The sequence below is a fragment of the Mangifera indica genome, chromosome 10 (genome assembly GCF_011075055.1).
Source record: "Mangifera indica cultivar Alphonso chromosome 10, CATAS_Mindica_2.1, whole genome shotgun sequence".
Lineage (NCBI taxonomy): Eukaryota > Viridiplantae > Streptophyta > Magnoliopsida > Sapindales > Anacardiaceae > Mangifera > Mangifera indica.
This window is the reverse complement of record NC_058146.1, coordinates 8980136-8992090: the sequence shown is the minus strand read 5'-3', so window position 1 is coordinate 8992090 and position 11955 is coordinate 8980136. Positions and strand designations below refer to the sequence as shown.

The following is an 11955-nucleotide window of genomic DNA, read 5'->3' as shown; positions in this document are numbered from 1 at the left end:
GAAGATGATGTCCTATAGATTTAGCGAGATGTACACCTATGCATTGAGTCACATATGCCTGTACATCTTTTCTTTCAAGCACGTAGGACCGAGAGAGCAATTGGAAGTGATCGTACATGTAATGTGATAGAAAAATGTCTGTACACATTAGCTGTGTATGCTTTTATAGCTTACTTAATTTAAACATGTATGCTCGAGATAGATTTGGGAGCGACTATGCGTCATAAATAACACTATGTATGTTCGTACATGCCCAAGTGCACGCTCATACATAAAAGATAATGTACAACTATGATTTGGTTCTATATAGGTCATGCACAAAATAGATTTGATTGATTTTTTATTAAGATTTAAGGCTCATTAAGGTGTCAAAATGTACCCAAGGGTTGGATACCTGAGTTGATGATTATATATGATAAAGAGAGACCTATGTCAAGATAGAATAGACTAGATAAAAGTCCGAGAGAGCTCCAAGAGATTGGGTAACATAGGGATTATACTAATAAGATATGAGATAAGACAATACCTACATGACATAGATCATTAGATTATAGGCTGATTAAGAGATTACCCATGATCTAGAGACACCTGTCGATAGGTTATAGTTTGTCGATTAGTGTTCTTAGATAAAGACATAACTATTAGGACTACGTGTTTATTGATTGGCTAAAACTTACGAGGACTTAGAGACTTTGACGATTAGGGTCCACACATTGATAAGCTAGGATTTGATAAGTCAAAATTACAAGTCTTTCAATTTGCAATGAGATAAGACAACTAGGACTAAAATGTCTAAAGAATGGTCATTAGAATGGGTACATCATTTCCCTTAGATTTGGTTGATATTTGATTAAATAGAGATATCCTAGGTTAGTAAAGAAAATGAGATATATTTGATTAAGAGATTATGGGATAAGGTATTCATACTTACTAAGTGTTTTTCACTCACTCTCTTTCTTTGCACTTTATAGATGATAAAATTAAAGGTGATGACAGCAAGGTGATTAGTTAGTGATGGAGTGGCATGCAAGGGATGAACTCATAGGCTTGATAATTGGCCTTAGATTTGTGATATGACTATGATTGAGACTTTGATTATTTTAGTACACATGATATTTTGAAATTTGATTATATTTAATTATGCTTAGGATGATTGTGAGATATAATTTTTATTTTAGTTAATAAAAACTTGAGTTTTATTAAGGGATTGGATTTTTATTGCATGTAATTTTTATTATGATATCCAGATTTCTAGATACATGGATAAGTAGACTGTAGTTGCACTTTACCCTCTAGGATAAGACTTTTAAAAAATATGACATAATAATAATAAAAGATACTATAATTCATCTCTAGTAAAAATAGGAAAATTTCAAACTCCTTATACTTTACCTTTACTACATTAAGGTCCAAATTTAAATTAAAACTCATTACAAGCACTTCTTTTTAATATAAGTTGACCTTAGAACATTCATGTACTTGTCATCAAACTCATGGAAGAGGAAGAAGGTTGCTAAACTCTAAGCCCTTCTCATTGATAAGATGTTGGCTAGTCAATTCATCCATTTCTAACTGTAAATCAAAAACAATTATGCATGGTTAAATAACATAACATATACAAAAGAAAGGTTAAAGGTATATGGCTAATCACCTAGGTTAAAACTTCGCCTTAAATTCAAAACGTTTCTGTCTTTTCTTGTTTTGATTTCTATAAGTTGGGCTCTGATTTTGATGAGTCTTGTCACTACTTCTTTCATGGTGATCCTATCTAAAGGTGATTCTCTTGTACACTCCATAGCCAAACTCAAGACTGATGACACAACTTCCTCCTTGCTAGAGAAATGTTCATCATCCTTTGTAAGTAAATTTGTGTCCACAACTTGCATCACTGTGCTACATAATGATTCGCCAACCCACCTCTTTAAGCTCATTTCTTCTGTAAACATTTCATTTGTTGGTTTCTTCTTGGTAAATGTTTCCATTAGCATGATACCATAGCTGTACACATCTCCTTGTCTAGATACCTTTCCTTCTCTTCCGTATTCTAATCATAGTAATTATGCATGTACACTTTCATTGCTCCACATATAACAATAACAAATTGAAGTTTCAATAAAATAAAAAGATAACATTGCATGGAAGTGACGAACTATCACCTTTTTTAATTAAAAGAATTGAATTTTGTTTTTTCAATTGAAAGAATCGAACTTTCAATTTTTCTAATCAAAGTGACTAAACTTTCATTATTTCCTATTGAAGATACCAAACTAGACATTTTATTTTTAAAACAAAATAAAAAAATTAATCGTGTTTGTTTAAACATTCAATAGAAAATACTAAAGTTTGGTCTCTTCTATTGGTTAATTTGAAAGTTTGGTTCATTCAATAAGAAAATTTGAGAGTTAATAAGTCTCATCAATAGAAAATGCAAAGTTCAATCCTTTAAATAAAATAAGGGGATAATTTGATACCTCCAAGTGTTGTTATCTAAAAAAAATGAAACAATTACCTGGTGCCATATAACCAATGGTGGCAAGGGTCTTTGTTTGTGTCATGGAGTTTTCTTCGCCCAAGAGTTTTGCAATGCCAAAATCACTTAAATGTGCAACCATATTTTCATCTAGTAGGACATTGCTTGCCTTTATATCACAATGAATGATTGGGACTGAAGAACCAAAATGTAGATATTCTAAAGCTGAAGCAACATCGATCATTATATTTAGTCTATGAGAAATGTCCAAAACATTGTTCTCAGAAAACAACAATTTCTCTAGGCTTCCATTAGGCATGTATTCTAGTATCAAAGATTTAAAATCATCATTTGAACAACTGCTGATGATTTTAACAAGATTTCGATGACGAAGTCCTCTCATTACTTCACATTCAGCTTCAAAACTTGCAAGAGCTGTTTCAAAATCCAAGTGGAATACCTTTACTGCAACCTCTATTCCCTCATCTAATCTTCCTTTGTAAACTGAACCGTAACTTCCTTTGCCAAGCATATTGTTCTCATTGAATCCATTTGTTGCTCTCATAAGTTCCTGGTAAGAAATTCTTCTCCATGTTCCCCCTGCATAGAAATCAACATTGGTAGTTGGCCTCGCTCTCTTTTTCCAGTGTTTGATCAACATAGACATAAGAACCAAGACAACTAATGAGACTGCAAAACTTATTGGCAAAAGAATAAACATGAAACCCTTTCGACGAGGGTTTTTTCTGCATGGTGGAACTTGCAGTTGAGGAGTCCCACATAATGCAAGATTCCCCATAAATGATTCACCCATGAAATTTTTGAACGATCCTCCTCTGGGAATTTCGCCACTTAGTTGGTTGAAAGATAAATTTAGATATTTGAGATACAAAAGTGCCTCTAAAGACTTTGGAATCAATCCAGAAAGGTTGTTGCTAGACAAATCCAAGAATTGCAAGCTTGTCAAGTTGCCAAATGTTTCAGGAATAGAGCCTTGTAATTTGTTGTATTCTAAGAAGAGAGATTGTAAATTTATTAGGCTTTCCATAGATTTTGGAATCTCTCCAGATAAAAGATTCCTTGACAGATCTATAGCTATGGCAACCTTAAGTTTTCCAATATCTAATGGAAGAGATCCATCCAAAAAATTTGAAGACAAATTAACGTGCAAGAGATTCTCGAGGTTCCACAAAGTTGATGGTATAGAAGTTAACCTATTGAAACCTAAATACAATTTGCTCAATGTAGTGAGATTGCCAATACATGCAGGTATGACTCCATAGAACTTGTTTCCCCCCAAATTCAATACATCCAATTTTTTTAAATGACAAAAAATTTCTGGGATGAGTCCTTCAAATTTATTATTTTGAAGATACAAACCTTGGAGGTTCTGCAATCCATCCATGGTAACTGGAACTGGTCCAGTCAATTCATTATCTTCTAATTTCAGTTCTAGCAAGTTTTTCAAATTTCCAATTTCCCTGGGAATTTTGCCGCTAATGTTGCAATCATTTATATTAAAATTTTCCAAAGAAATAGAAAGATTCCCTATGGAACCTGGAAGGATGCTATTTAGTGGATTTTTACTTAACCTTAGGACTCTTAAACTCTTGCAATTTGTCAAATTGGAAAGAAAGCTCAGATCAGGAGTAGATGTGAAATAATTATATTTTAAATCTAGTATCTCAAGATTTTTTAAATTACCAATTGTACCAGGAATGAAGCCTGAGAATGAGTTAGATGAGATATCTATCCTGGAGAGCTTGGAAGCATTGGTGATGAAATTGGGAAACGGCCCACTGAAATTATTTCCCCACAAGAGAATACCCACAAGGTTTGGAAGCTCTGCAATTGATGGAAGAATTCCAGAGAGTTGGTTGCCATACAATGAAAGTACTTGCATTGTTGAAATGTTGAATATAGTAGCTGGGACAGGGCCAACTAGGTGGTTATATTCAAGTTGCAAGAGCTCAAGATTATGAAGATTGCCAACTTCATACGGTATCTCACCTAAAAATATGATAGCTCAGTTAGTAAATTGAATTATTTTAACATAAAAATGTTTTCCACTTTGGACATAATTTATCATAGTGTTTTAACAATTCTAGTGTCAACAAACTATTTAACTAGTCTTAGTATCACAAATGATTTGATATATCTATTATACCCACTGACTTTTGTTGATGTAGGATTTAGTTAGAGGTGTTAAAATTATAACAAAATAAAATTAATTCATAATAGCATAATGATTTGAAAGCGTATTATCATTTACCTGTTAATTTATTCAAGTCCAGACATAGAATCTTGATTAATGTCAAGTTCCCAAATTCTCTCGGAATATGTTCTTCGAATTGGTTATTCGTCAACTTAAGAATACTAAGCATTCCACATTGCCCCAAACTGTATGGAATCGGACCAGTGAGATGATTATTGGGCATGGACAGTTCTTCAAGATTAGGAAGATGTTGGCACATGTTTTCAGGAAGGCTACCGGTCAAGCTATTTTCCCTAAAGTTCATGATAACTAAAGAAGAAAGGTTGAAGATAAATGAGGGAATAGTTCCTGTTAAGTGACTATTTCGCAGTGATAATAACTCCAATTTTGCAAGATTGCCAAGCTCTTTCGGAATTTCTCCTACAAAATCATTATAAATAACCATATTTTATCGAATGACAAGGAATATAAAAAAATTATCAGTAATAGCAACTAAAAACAAAGTTGCGTTTAACATACCTTGGAGTTCGTTGTCTCCAAGATAGATCTCTCTAAGTTGAGTCAAGTTTCCAATTTCTTTTGGAATGGCTCCTGTGAAATTATTGAATGACAAGGATAAGTTTTGTAAGCTTCTGCATTTTGATAAGGTTGATGGTATTTTTCCCTCGAACATGTTAGAATGCAAATAAAGCAATTGCAGATTGGGAAGATTGTCAAAAATGCTTGCAGGGAGAGAGCCATAAAAGCGGTTGTTGCTGATGTCTAGCCTTGCAAGGAAAGATAGATTTCCTAGTTGAGGAGGGAGGGTAGCTGTGAGATCCAAGCGAGAAATATTTAAAGCTGTTACTCGAAGGTGATGAGCACCACAAGTTATGCCCATCCATTGACAAACAGAAGAACTTGCAGACCAATTGCTGGCCAACAAATTGTCTGGATCATGGCTTATTCGAGCTTTCAGGGCAAGAAGAGCTTGTTTGTCTGTGGAGATGTCGGTTACTTGTGCATAAACGACGGAAAGTGTCGAAAAATGAACTAAGAAAGCTAAGAAAATACTGAGAAAAAGATTTTTCACCATGATAGCAGAACTTAGATTTGTGACTGTGGGCTTGGTGACATGTATAATGGCATAAATTTGATATTTATAAAGAAACCATTGACTTGACTATTTCCAGAACCCAAAGTTGAACTTGTCTCTATATATTTATTAGTCAATATCTACTAAGACTTCAAAATCGTTTTGGCCCACTTCCAAGTCCCCTCCGAAGAAGGCAACGGTGACATTTCTGTTTCATTTAATGTTCGATAACTCTTGACGTGGCTTGGTCGAAATATCTTCCCTCATTCTTGAGATATTTTTTCTCTCTCTGAAGAAAGTCTCTCTCTCTCTCTCTCTAAGGTGTTTAATCAATATTCTAGCTAGTGGTGATTCAAGCGTAATCGAACAGTCAATGATGTAATTTGACAACTGCTGCAGATCGATCCATTTTCAAGTTGTATGCATAAACCATTGTAATTTTCTTTGGGGAAAACGATTATTTCCCACTCAAATTTTAATTTAATTTCAAAATTATATCTATGATAAGTAAAAAATTCAAATACTCATCTACAGATTAAATTATTTAAAAATTATAATTTGATTTATTTTATAAAATAGTTTTACTTTGATTGATAAATTTTTTAAACACAGTTTTCAATTTAGGATGTCATTTGAACGACTTTTAAATTGAATCAAATCGTAAATCATCTTTTATAAAAAAAACATATCTATAATTATATTAGATAGACTTTTTTGACAAGCAATTAGGTGCACAATTTTTTTCATATTTATTTTAACATGATTTTTACACGTATAATATATATATATATATATATATATATATATATATATATATATATATATTTCATATTTATTGTATATGTTTATATTATATTTAATAAAACTATAATTTAATTAATTTAATTCAGTAATTTATATTTAGAAGTAAATAATTTTAATAAATTTAAACTGTAAAATAAATTAGACAAAATCGTATTTTTTTAGTTTGACTTGATTTAAAAAATTTTTAAACTAATTTTTTTAGTTTTGTTTGAAAAAAATTTGAAATTTCGCCAAACTCAACCATAAACTCCCCTTCCAATCTCCTACATAGATTTGTGCACCTTGTAAATATAACACTAACCACATAAAAATTTGACCACCTATTAACAAACTAACCCAACATCAATAACTAGAAAATCTCCAACAAAACTAACCAACTGGGAACATACTTACAGTGACTTAAAAAACAACTTTAGATTAGTTCCGCATATAAAAGGGCGGGGGATTAATTAACTGAAAAATCCAGAGGACACGTGGCAAAGAAATGCAACTGGGCTTGCTGAGTTGAGTGGGAAGGGCACGGTTTTGACGCTAGATTTTCGTAACACGTGTAGATTGGACACGTGCAGATCGCAGATTGGCCAGATGTTGTTTCAACATTATGGACGAAACTAGATTTGGATTTTATTTCAAAATTGTACGGAAGAGAATTGCATTTCACAGTAGAGTTGATAGGTCCCAGAGAAACCGACTAGAAACGTCGTCGTATTAGGAGTTGACATGTTACACAGGGAAGAGGGCAAGCTTGGATTTAATTGGAAAATTAATTACGTGTCTTTTTCTATCTGAAGAAGAAACTTTTAAAATTATTATTAAAATAGGAAAATCAATGAATAAGAATCCTATGAAAAATATCCAGAAAGCCTACGTAAAGGAAAAAGATTACGGCCAGCTACCCGTATTAACTAGACAGTAACGGTGAATTGAAATGGTTAATGTGAGAAAGTTGAGAGGTCACGTAATCAAAATCTGATTAAGTTATTTGTGGCTACAAATTAATGATTAATACTGATTTTTTTTTTAATATAAGTCTAAGTGTGAAATACTCCAACCATAGTTCCTATCTTTCTAACGTGGTCTTCAATTAAGACTTTGGTTGATATGTTAGCTGGTTGGTCTTCAATTTTGCAATGATTCAATTCAATTTCTCCTTTAGCAACCAACTCTGTGATAAAATGAGACCGTGTCTCAATGTACTTGCTTCTTCCTTCACCACAACAAAAATGACATTTAGTGGCATTTTTTTTGTGGTATTTAATCGAAAGCCACTAAAAATTATAGAAAGTAAAAAATTTAATAACTTATTATGATATTTATTATAAATAACACTATAGGAATATTTGCTCACATTTTTTGTAATGACGTTTATATTAAAAGCCATTAAAAATGGTGAGAAGTTACAAATTTAAATAACCTATTGTGACATTCATTATAAATGACACTATGGGAATATTTGGTAACATTTTTGTAATGATATTTAAATTAATAACCACTTAAAAATATGGGAAAGTAAATGAAATTGAAAAATTATTGAGACATTTATAATAATTGACGCTATAAAAATATTTAGTGACATTTTTGTTATGTTATTTATATTAAAAGTTACTAAAAATTATGGTTAGTCATAAAATTAAAAAATGTAATTGTGACATTAATAATAATTGTCACTATAATTATAACAAATATTTAATTTAGAAATGAAATATTTAAAGGCAATTTTAATTTCATCCTAGAATAATCATTTCAAGGAATATAATTTTAATTTTGTCCACCAAAGTTTAGCACCATTTTTAGGGACGGTTCCAAGTTTGTCCCAGAATAATCATTTTAAATACAACTTAAATTTTGTCCATCAAAATTTAACACTAATATTTTGGGACTATTCAATTTCATCCCTGAATGATCATTTTAGTGGATGAGCTATTAATTTCATCAATGAAAGTTTAGCACTCAATTTTCAAGATGAAATATTTATGAACAATTTCAATTTCAGTGTAAAATAATCATTTTAGAGGACAAAATTTTAATTTCATCTACCAAAACTTAGCATTTAATTTTAGAAATGATTTTAGTTTTGCCCTATAATAATCATTTTAAGAGACAAAATGTTAATTTCATCCACTAAAGATTAGCACTCAGTTTTGAGGATGAAATATTTTAGGGATAATTTCAATTTCAATAGATAATGATAATTTTGATTTTCAAAAGTTAGCAAAACTGGTGGAATATTAGAACTTAAAAAAGAAAGCCTAGATTTAAGCCTTTACCATATTTGAGGAACCTTCATTTGAATTATTTACCTTAAAAAAATAATGAAATTTTAATTTCATTTACTAAAGCTTAGCACTCAGCTTTAGGGATGAAATATTTATTAATTTCAATTTTGTCTTAGAGTGATCATTTTAGATGATGAAATATTAATTTGTCTTAATACTCAATTTTAGAGATGATTTCAGTTTTGTCCTATAATGATCATTTAGAGGACGAAATATTTGTTTTGTCAACTAAAGATTAACACTCAACTCTAGGGGCAAAATGTTTTAGCAACAATTTTAATTTCATCCCACAATTGTCATTTTAGGGGACAAACTGTTAATTTTGTCCACAAATGATTAGCACTGAATTTTAGAAACAGAATATTGAAGGACAGTTTTAATTTCATCCAAAATGATCATTTTAGGGACAATTTTATTTTCGATCATCATTTTAATACATTTTTGATATATCAACTTTAGTAAGCAGCTTTTAGCAATTAAAAATTAGATTTCTTTCATTATTCATCTAGTCAATTAAATATTGAAATAATAAATAATTTAAACAATAAAATAAATTTCTTATTTTTTTTATCCCTAGGTCCTTACCTAAACCTGACAAAATTTGACACAACTCGTTAATTCAATACGGTACAAAAAAAATCGAGTTAGGTTTATGATTTTTTGATATAAAAAGTAGTTTGGGTTCGAGTTTAGGTTGACTCTTAAAAATTGAGCCAATAAGGGTTGACAAAAAATATTACATAACATCATAACAGTAAAAAATCTCTAATACCATTTATCTTCTTAATTTGATAGAAAGTGTTTTAATTCACAAAAGTTCTATCCCTAATTTGAATCATAAAGAAATTGATATTGTATCATCAAACATCAAGTTCGCATCACTCAAAAACATTCATTTTGATTTAATAACTCTTTTTGGCAAAATTGTAAAAAACTATTTTGTTGTTTATTTGTTTTGTTGATGTGTTATAAGTACTATTTTGAATTTATTATGTTTGATGTGTCATATATTTGTTAATAGTTTTAATATTTATGACAGTCACATTCCTCATATAGATTGGAAATTAAATTTAAATATTTAAGAAAAGATTATTAATCTCATTAGTTATTAGTTGCATTATTTTAAAGTTGAATTTTTAGATTTAATTGAGTTTTTTTATTATGATATTCTATTATTTTATCTCTGTTAGAAGTCTGTATAACTTGGTTCAAACCATAAAATCGGAGTGACCCATTTAAAAATTGCAGTTTAGTTTTGGTTGCTAAATTTTTGAAAAATATTTTTCAGTTTGTGTTATAGTATAAACGATTTTCAAACCAAACTCTAAATTGTATTTTTTTTAAACATATATATATAATTATATCTAATAAATTTTTTTACTAAGTAATTAGGTATACAACTATTTTTTTCATATTTATTTTGTTATTTTCTTTATATTTGTATTTTATGTATCTTTCATATTTATTTTTAGAAAACTATAAATTAATTAATTTTATAAAATAATATATATTTATAAATGAATTATTTTAATAGGTTCAAACTATAATCTTGATTAGACCAAACCGTATTGTTTCAGTTTGGTTTAAAACCTATATGATTTGTTTTGGTTTGAAAATTTTTCAGACCGTTTTTTCATTTTGTTTTGAAAAAACTCTTAGACTGCACCAAATTGGATTGTGCACATTCCTAATTTTACAATTAATCATATAAAGAGATAATAAGCAAATTATTACTATTAATTTAAAATAGAACAATTTTGTTTTGATAAAATATTTTTTGTGTATTTTAATTTGGTAAGTATGTCTTTTTGTGTATTATTTTATAACAAATTGTGTTATTTCTTAATATTTGACAAAGTGTATTATTTAGCTATAAATCATGTCATTACATGTTATGTTTTCACACGATTTTACTTTGTTATATAGTTTGTGTTATTTTAGGTTAGGTTAGATTAACATGAAGATAACTCAGTTCGCTTTAGAGTTAAAAAATTTTGACATGATTTTATTCTGGGTCAGATTAGGGTTTAAGGTCCTCAATCCAAAACCCGAATTAATATGAATATGACTCAATGATATAAATTATTAGGTCTATCCCTGCCAACATATCTACATCTCCTGCGTTCCTACATCTCGGCCTCGCATCTCTAGCAACACCGCCCTCCTCACAGGTTTGGCCCTACTTGTTTCCAATTGAAACTTGCTCTATTGCTGCTTATTTGTTTTAATCTTCTTAATTTTTGGTCTTTCAATTTCTTCAAGGCCCCATTGTGCATCTAATATGGCGGCCAAAAGAAAAAATTGGGAGGAAGAAAATCTTGCTCTCTCTTCAAATGGATTTCAATTCCAATGGTTGGCATTCTCTCTCACAATCTCTAAGTTTCGTTTCCCAATTCACTGTTAAATCGTGAAGCCCAGAATGCTTATTTGTTAAGCTATGACATTGGAGGATAATTTGAGCATGGAATTCTTGTATGACTTAGACATATAATAGAACACAGATTAAGGTAAAAAGGAAAAGCATAATATGTGGAAAAGGCATGGTAATATATGCCACCAATATGATATTTTTATTCCTAGTTTTTCCTTTCCTTCAGATTCATCATATTAATGCATTAAATCATCAACTAAATGGTGTCTATTATGCAAATCAGTGATCTTTTAATGTTTTTCATAAATTTATTTTGCAGCATATCGTCCTTCAGCCAATCTGATGCAGTGATATATTATTAAGTAGAAGGTTTGTTTCCTCTTGTTGTTTTACACAACATGATCAACTAAACTTAAGCCTTTGAGTTCAGTTCCATGTAGATGTTTCTTTAATATATGATATATCCTTAAGGCAATGATAAATTTGGTCGGACATATTTAATCCTCAAGAAAACCTTAGTAGTTTGTAAAATGTCTATTCTGAGATGTTTGTTGCTTGCTGTGGTTACATGTCCATATTCTCTTTTCAATTTCTTCTTGTCATAAACCTTGTTGTTAAAGCTGCAGCAATTTGGTATCAAGTTAAGGTTTTTATTTAAATTGTTTTCCCGAATGGATTTTATTTTGTCCTTTGACTCCAATTGCTTTTGTTTTTACTCTGATTATCAAATATTGTTTGCGGTAT

General features: G+C 30.2%; 1 protein-coding gene across 3 annotated transcripts; it reads right to left on the bottom strand.

Annotated features, from left to right (window-relative positions):
• Nucleotides 1-1329: 1329 nt before the first annotated feature.
• LOC123227224 (probable LRR receptor-like serine/threonine-protein kinase At3g47570) lies at nt 1330-5785 on the bottom strand. 3 transcript variants are annotated; one of them, XM_044651935.1, is made up of 6 exons: nt 5205-5785; nt 4743-5105; nt 4175-4480; nt 2510-3070; nt 1652-2044; nt 1330-1572 (listed from the first exon to the last, which is right to left on the bottom strand). In XM_044651935.1, exons 1-6 carry the CDS (start codon nt 5758-5760, stop codon nt 1559-1561), a joined length of 2193 nt encoding a protein of 730 aa, XP_044507870.1. In that variant the 5' UTR covers nt 5761-5785; the 3' UTR covers nt 1330-1558. The 3 variants fall into 3 exon arrangements, with proteins under 3 accessions (XP_044507870.1, XP_044507867.1, XP_044507869.1); XM_044651932.1 differs by having other exon boundaries at nt 2510-4480; XM_044651934.1 differs by lacking the exon at nt 1652-2044 and having other exon boundaries at nt 2510-4480.
• Nucleotides 5786-11955: the final 6170 nt, after the last annotated feature.

What these genes read in the sequence shown, in the direction of transcription:
- LOC123227224 (XM_044651932.1), bottom strand. Translation starts at nt 5,760, where the DNA reads ATGGTGAAAAATCTTTTTCTCAGTATTTTCTTAGCTTTCTTAGTTCAT. An exon ending in TGGAGACAACGAACTCCAAG is followed by an intron (nt 5,106 to 5,204) that starts GTATGTTAAACG and finishes ATGATTTTGTAG; the next exon opens with GAGAAATTCCGAAAGAGCTT. An exon ending in CATTGGTTATATGGCACCAG is followed by an intron (nt 2,045 to 2,509) that starts GTAATTGTTTCA and finishes TACTATGATTAG; the next exon opens with AATACGGAAGAGAAGGAAAG.